Source organism: Solanum tuberosum, unplaced genomic scaffold (assembly GCF_000226075.1).
Source record: "Solanum tuberosum cultivar DM 1-3 516 R44 unplaced genomic scaffold, SolTub_3.0 scf00056, whole genome shotgun sequence".
Lineage (NCBI taxonomy): Eukaryota > Viridiplantae > Streptophyta > Magnoliopsida > Solanales > Solanaceae > Solanum > Solanum tuberosum.
Window position 1 is genome coordinate 1,004,103 of NW_006238986.1, and position 8,083 is coordinate 1,012,185.

At 32.1% G+C, this 8,083-nt stretch overlaps 1 protein-coding gene across 1 annotated transcript; it reads left to right on the forward strand.

Annotated features, from left to right (window-relative positions):
- The first annotated feature begins 1,662 nt into the window (after positions 1 to 1,662).
- On the forward strand, positions 1,663 to 3,255 carry LOC102601467 (uncharacterized). Its single transcript, XM_006344846.2, has 3 exons — positions 1,663 to 1,781; positions 1,877 to 1,955; positions 2,678 to 3,255. Exons 1-3 carry the CDS (start codon positions 1,776 to 1,778, stop codon positions 3,055 to 3,057), a joined length of 465 nt encoding a protein of 154 aa, XP_006344908.1. The 5' UTR covers positions 1,663 to 1,775; the 3' UTR covers positions 3,058 to 3,255.
- Positions 3,256 to 8,083: the final 4,828 nt, after the last annotated feature.

The following is an 8,083-nucleotide window of genomic DNA, read 5'->3' on the forward strand; positions in this document are numbered from 1 at the left end:
TTTTTGTTCCCTATCCGGTGTTCGAAAGCCCACATTAGAGCTCCAATTAAATTCGAATCGCACACCACAAAACCCATTCAGGGGTAGCGCTCCCAATTGGATAAACAAACTTAAGTTATCCTTGTGAATACGTACAATTTTTTTCTCCATATTCTTTGTTGTTTTATGTGATTAATTATTAGTATGCTATTAACGTTGTTATATCTTTTTTCAAGTATGTGAGATAAAATACTTTATCATAGAATTTAATTAATTAATTAAGAAGACTTTGGAGTACCCTAGTTGGTATTTTATCCCCTACTTAATTAAGTTAATAAAAAGCAGGTTGAGGTAGTACTTCAGTGAGGTTACTTGGCAACAAAAGTATTTTTATAAAATTTCATATTTTTAATTATGAATAAGCTTCACATCGATCGATTTTTTTTGGGGAAAATTGTATGAAATAGCAAACTATTAATTCAAACTAAATGTTATAGCCATAGTTTATTTTATTTGTAATTCGCAGCAAACATCCCCTTTTTTTGCCATCTGATTCGGTATACAATTAGCCATTTTTGGTATACAATTAGCCATTTTATACATTTCGGTATAAAATACGTTTGTGTTTGTATAAAGCGAGATAAAAGTGTACATACAAATACAAATATTTTCGTTTTATACACTTATAATTATACAAATACAGATCTTATTATACAAATTACAATGTATAAATGAATTTATACAAAACTAAACAATTTGTATAAAATTGGATGTATCTAGCAAATTATACAAATCAAAAGCTCCATAACAAACATAAAATTTGTTATGGAGCGAAATTATGCAAACTATAGCTATAACATACAAATATATTTTTTATGTTTGTTATATGTGAAAGTTGTTATTTTTTATGTTTCCTATATATATATATTTTTTTTTTTATGAATAAGCATCACATCGATCGATCATTTATGTGCTAACAAATTATATTATTCCTTTCATTGTAATTTGTTTCTCTTTATCCCTATCATTTTGCACGACACATTTAAGATCTTAACTAAGACTTAAATGACATTTTGATATATTGCACAAATCTTTAATTTTAAATAATAAAATTGAAAAGTCCTTTATTCTTTTTAAATTGTATCTGGAGTCAAATTAAAAATAAATAAATTAAAATAGATGGAGTAAATTATTGAGAAATTTTTGCAAATAGCCTTTATAATAAACTTAGTTATGCTCCATAGCTACAGTTTGCATATTTACAAGTTGTAGCTACAGTTTAAGCTGCCTAGTTTGTATAATTTGCGGGTTTGTATAATTCGCGGGTGAGTTTGTATAATTCGCGGGTATGTTTGTATAATTGAGCTATTTTTGTATAAACTCGAAATAACGAAATACAAAAGTTATACAAATTAGGGAAATTATATTATACAAATTCTGAATTATACAAACATGAGAATTATATAAACTCGAAACCTCAGCCTACGTAATTATCACTGAATTTTGGTTACGAGTGACAATTAACTAAAACTATAGCTATGATGACTAGTTAAGTTTACTTAATTATTTAATTTTCCCAAAATTATATGATTGAAATAGAAAAAATTGCATTTGACTTTTATCTATTAAAATATATATGGGGTAGTAGTTGTTTTAGCGTATAGGCTTCTTGGATAATGATTAGTACATACATCCATGTCTTAAATTTTCTATATGTTAAACATCTCTTATATATATAGGCCACTTTTGCCTATTTGATTCCTATACAAAGCTCCAAAATATATATAGCATTGAACATGAAGGTATGTTGAAAAAAGATTAAATATAGCTAGGATTAATTGTTTGTTTTTTTTTCTTTTTTTGTCCATGGCTAATCTAAGGTCAATTTGTTATACAGAAAAAAATTGTGATTGATATCCCAGTCAGCAGTGATAGGTGCATATCAAAGGCAATGCAGATTGCTGTAACTATATGTGGTAAGTTTTTTTATTAAATCCCTAAATTAAATTTGAATATTCGATGATCAAAGTCTCTAAATTCGAAAAGATTATATGTATTTTGTTTGTATGGGATCGAAAAATCATGGAATTGTTCCATCGAAAAGTCAAACAAACTTCCCACATGAGCTTCTATCGATTCATTCATCTGATCGTAAATTAAAGCCACTTTTGATTCAACAACATATTCTTCAATAGTATTCATTCTAGATTCTTTTATTTTCATGTAAAGATCATTTCCTTCTTGAATAGTACGTTTAGCAATTTTGTTGACCGGCCAATTTCATAATGAATACTTCCTGCGTTCAATTTTAATTATTATAGTTTTCTTTTATAGAGTCAAACTATAAGAATTTTGATTAACATTTTATGATGTATTTTTTTATCATATTGATATGCAAAAAATTGCAATTTATAGTACTTCTCGTATAGTTTTTGAATATCTAAATTTTTTGTTCAAAGTATCGAATTAATGTATTCTAACTTTGAAAATTAGTCATATTGACTTTCAAAAAGCGCAGCATAACAATAAAAAGTGGACGGAGAGAGTACTTTTTTCTGTTGTGACACATTTTTCATTTTAGTCTGTTTAAACATAACTTTAACTTTAAAATTCTCTCCTTTTATCCTAAATAAAATAACTTATTTTAGATAATAAATTCAAACGTTTTCAAAATTTTATGTCTAATCAAACGATGCAGGTGTTACGTCGGTGAATGTAGATAAGGGAAAAGGCCATTTGATTGTGATAGGAGAAGGGGTTGATTCATTTGATTTGATGAGGTGCATAAAGAGGAGGTTTAGGTGTGCTAACATTGTGAGTGTTGAAGATGTGAAACCTCCCAATGATGAAGAAGAAAAAAAGAAGAAGGAAGCAGAAGCAAAGAAGAAAAAGGAAGAAGAAGCAAAGAAGAAAAAAGAGGCAGAAGAAAAAGAAAAAGAAAAGTGTTGCAAATCATGTTGTGATTGTTGTCCACCATATTGCCCTCCATATTGTCCACCAAACCCTCCATGTGTACAATATTATCCTGTATGCCAACCTGTTTATGATAATTATGATCCATCTTGCTCTATTTTTTGATTCCTCAAATAAAATGGAATTTTTGTTCAACCTAATACAAAGGATGCTCAACTATATTGCATTTACATGCAAGGGCATTTTTACTATCCTATAGTTTCGGCATAGCAAAGTTTGCACTATCTTTTTGTACTTAAACGGCACAACATGCTAGGTGCGTTGAAGAATGAAGTGAATCTAATGATCCTACTATTTGTGGAACTTGTTATTTCTATTTTTCTGTAGGAAGTCATTTTTCAGTTTTTAAGATATTTATTTTTTCTGGAGAAAAATATTTTTCAGTTATATTTATCAAATCAAATATGAGAAAACTGGAAAACATTACTCTGTATACGAAAGCAATAAAACTATTTGGATATTCTCTTCGTCCCAATTTATTTAACACACAATTGGAATCTCAAAGAGTCTGCAAAGTTTATCTATCTTTGATCAGAAATTTCTTATATGCATTTTAAATATTTTAAATTGTTAATTATTATGATTTATAATACTTTTAATGTTTTCAAATATATAAATTATATTGCAAAAAATTTAAAAATTCTATGTCGAAATTCACTGTCAAAATTTACAAGTAATGTAACTTTTTTTTTTAACCTTAGCTGCTAAAAAATATCTCACCTTTTCAGGATCTTTTGTCAACTAACTTTTTCTTGATCACTTCCCATCCCTCTTTTTTTCAAAGGAAGACCAACTATGGTTAAGAGAAACATAGTTCTTCTTTGTGAGTTCCTTAATATTTTGTTTGACGTAATCACTAACACTATGTTTGAATAGTTATTATGTAGTACAAAAATTGTTTATATATATAACTTAAATTAATAAATTATGTGTTAATCCACTAGTAACACATAAAATGTCAACATACATGCATCTCGACTTTCTTATATGTATGAAATTTGTATCCATAAAATGAAGAAATATGAAATGGTCATCATACTCGTTTATATTTTTTCGTGATCCCCCCCTCCCCCCCACCCCACACGCACACCCCCAACATCTCGTAATCTTTTCCTAATTTGACTTTCACTAACTATGATTTATGTCAATATCATGGTTGTTAGTATTTCCATTGAAATTCAAGAATGTTTAACAGGTCATACTTCCAAATATTTCTAACTAATTCATTAAAAATTCCTCTATCTGAATATTTAACAATTTCAAAGAATGGGGGAGGGGGGTGTGTAGGGGGTAAGGGGTGCCTTTCTTTAATAGATATTATATACTTTTAATGATTAGCAGCTCCAACACGATTCTTGCCTCAGAAAAAGGATATCAACATATATATTGCCATTTTTAAAAGATTAATTACAATAAATATTCCTATTATATGATTTCATTTTGGATATACTTCCATGTATTTTAAAATCAGACATTTACACCCTTATATGACTGAAAATCATTTACACCCCAAAATTTTGGTTTAAAATCAAATTCCCTCCTCAACTTTGAAAAATAATTTTTTTTCCCCGCTATCCTATGCAAAGTCCGTTTTACCTTTGTCATTTTTAATACTCCATCTTTATAACATTCTTTTTATGTTATACATTATATCTTATTTTTTGACCATTGTATTTATAAATTTATTTAATTTCATTAACATTATAAGTGAATACTCCTTTTATAAGTCTAACCATTACTGATCCTAGGGGTGTGCAAAAACCGATTTAACCAATAAACCGAACTGAAAAAAACACTATTGGTTTATTGATATTGGGTTATTGGGCTAACGGTTTTTAAACGGTTTTGCAAAATTTTTTATTGGGTTATTGGTTCGGTTTCCGGTTTTATAATTTTTGTTAATGGTTAAACCGATAACCCAATAAGACTATACTAAATTTACTAGTCTTATTGTTAATGGTTAAGCGATTGTTACTTTCACACTTTTTTGTTAATGGTTAACGATTGTTACTTTCACACTTTTTTCCTTTGAATGTGTCTAGTGTCTAAACTTGCAAGAAAAATGATTGTTACTTTTATGATTATTACTTTCATGCCAAATGCTGGAAAAATCATATGGGTTTATTTGAAAAATTTTCTTATTGTGTATATAATATATATGAGTATTTTCTTATTGGTTAAACCGCAAACCGAACCGTTAAGTACCATAAACCGATTAACCAAAAACCGATAAGAATATGTTATTGGTTTGGTTATCGGTTTTGAAGTATTTACAAACCGAAAACCGATAAACCGAACCAATAACACCTAAAATCGAACCGAACCGACCGATGCACACCCCTAACTGATCCTACATTTGGGTAACATGAGTAGTTCACACTATCCATTTCTTACACTCACTAGCTCTTTATTTATCTGGTGCTTTATTATCATAGTAATTTTTTTTTTGCTTTCGCACACATGAGTGTTTGGAGTCCACATTGAAACTTTGATTAAATTCAAATCGCACACTATAGTGCCTATTTAGGGACATAGGATAAAATTGGAACATGGAAGATTACTGCGCAAAAATGACACACAAATCGAAAAATTATCCTAGTACTTATTACTTACTATTAGACATCCCACACATATCCACTACAATCCAACACAACTATATCACGATTAACGACAATCATTTATCTATCACAAATTATACACGTACATAAAACTCAAATATAGGTTAAACAAGGACCATCATATAAACTCCTCTCTAGCATATCCTAGTTACCAACCACTAAACAAGCGAATCACCCAAGAATACCATAATGACTAGGGTGTATACTATTGGCGGACTCAGGATTTTTACGAAGTGGGTTCAAGATATAAAAAATAAAACTAAAATGTGGCAACAGGGATTCAATCTCGGGTTGGCTGGGAAAATTGAACCCTCTTCACCACTCGGCCAAGGTCACACTTGTGTTAGTGGGGTCAAAAGTTACTATATACATATAAAATTTTAAAAACTGATTAAATATACATACATATACGGTGCTATTTTTCCACGACACTTGACCCACTGTAGGTCCGCCCTTGGTGTATACACTATGATGGGGTTTCAATAACTAGGGTGTATACACTATGATGGAATTTCAATAAAATAGGCAATAATTAATCTCTGTATGTGTGTGTTTTTGTGTGTGTGTATTTTATTATTTTTTTTTAAAAAAACATTGCCTGGATTGATCTTGGAGTGCAAAAAGTTACAAGTTGAGTTTGGCATCCCAAACTATATACAAGATCATTGAGAAGAAGCTATTATATTTGTACTACTATCCAAAAAAGGTCCTAATGGCCGAGAAATCTAAGGAGGTTCTAAGGGATGGAAAACCCCACCTGTTCATATTAGTGAGTCCTTTAATATCTGCTGGCAGATCAAAGAAGGAGTTGAATATTTGAATTCCATTACTTCCATGGCTTAGGGAGGCTAACTTATCGGGAATTTTGTTAGCTTCCCTGTTGCAATGAGTTATTGTAAATTCATTCACTTCAAATAGTTTCTGAATGTCTTCTATGAGTCTTGAAATCATCCATGGGGGCTTCCATACTTTGTTTATGCAATTTGTAAGAAGTAGAGAATCAATTTCTCCCCAAATTGTTCTAGAGTCATGAGTTGATCACCATTTCAGCCCATACATCATTGCGGCTGGTTCAGCATAACTGCTCGTCCCTGGTCCTAACGGTATAGAATATGCAAAAATGATCTTTCTAGCGGAGTCTCTTACATTCCCTCCTCCTCCGCATATCCCGTTTACACAACTTCAGCCACTATTAAGTTTCAATGTATTAAAGTGAGGTCGGATCCACTTCACAATTATGACCTCCTTTTGCTGTATGTTGTAGTCACAAGCCTGGCATACTGTTTTCCAATTATCTCCAAACCTTGCTCTTCCGAATTTCTTATTCAAGACCTACAAAATATTGAACAAGATGTTAGAGGCTGATTTGTAAACTGAAGGGTTTTCCACCTCCTATTTGTTGCTGCATCTAGTTCGTCAAATTTCCCAACAAATGAAAGTCGGGATGATCTTGATAATGAGGGTGCAAAAAGGATTGCACCAATTTAGTAGAGTGAATCTCAAATTGATATTGTTGGTGCTTATGCCTAGAGGTCCTGCAAAATAAAACCAATTTATTTAGCGAAGTCCGCAAGCCAAAACAAATGATCCACTAATTCAAGGTCAGTGGCCACTCTGTTTAAGTTACAACAGTAGCATTTTGGATCCATTGGGATCCCAAATCTCGCATTCCTTTGGTCTGTAGAAAACTTTTTTTGGATGACCCTCCATGTAAGAAAAGACATCTTGAAAGGGATGTTTTGGTGCCACAGTCTACTGTCCATGTTGTTTGGGATCCTTTCTTGTCTCAACTCCCTCCATGCAGATCCTATAGTGAACTTTCCCGTGTGTGAAAGTGTCCATATAGGCTTGTCCTCCTTGTTACAAAAGGCAATAGGGCTATGGTGATTGTAGATCACTTTTTCCACTTCTTCAGGGATAGAGATATTGAGCCTATTCCACTCCCATTCACCTTTGTGACAAATATATTTCAACTGAATATCAATGATATTGACATTATTGTCCACCTGATGATATAGGGGACCAAGACTACACTAATTATCATACCAAAATGAGATATCTCCTCTGCCAATGCTCCAAAAAAATTATGATCAATCATATCTTTTGTACTGCAGAGCTCTTTCCAGCTCACCCACTTTTGACCACTAAAGCGAGTGACGAGAAACCTGGTGAGGAGCCCATTAACGTCACGCCCAAAGTAGAGTGGATCACGAGGATTGATACGGCGAGGCAGGTTGTGGAGATCTTAGGCAAGCGCTTGAACAAGGTCAATGGCAAGTTTAAGACTCTCGAGGACTTCACCCTTGAAGAGAATGACAACATCCACAAAGAGTTGGAGGCGCGTAGGCATGCAAAGTATGAGATGAAAGAAATCATCACTTCCTTGGAGTGTCGGCTCATGGATTCATTAAGAACGATTAAAACCATGAAGGTCGAGATGGAAACTCTCAAGGGAGGATTGGTGTCACGCCCCGAGCCTACACCCTGGGCGGGACCGGCACTCGGAGACCATT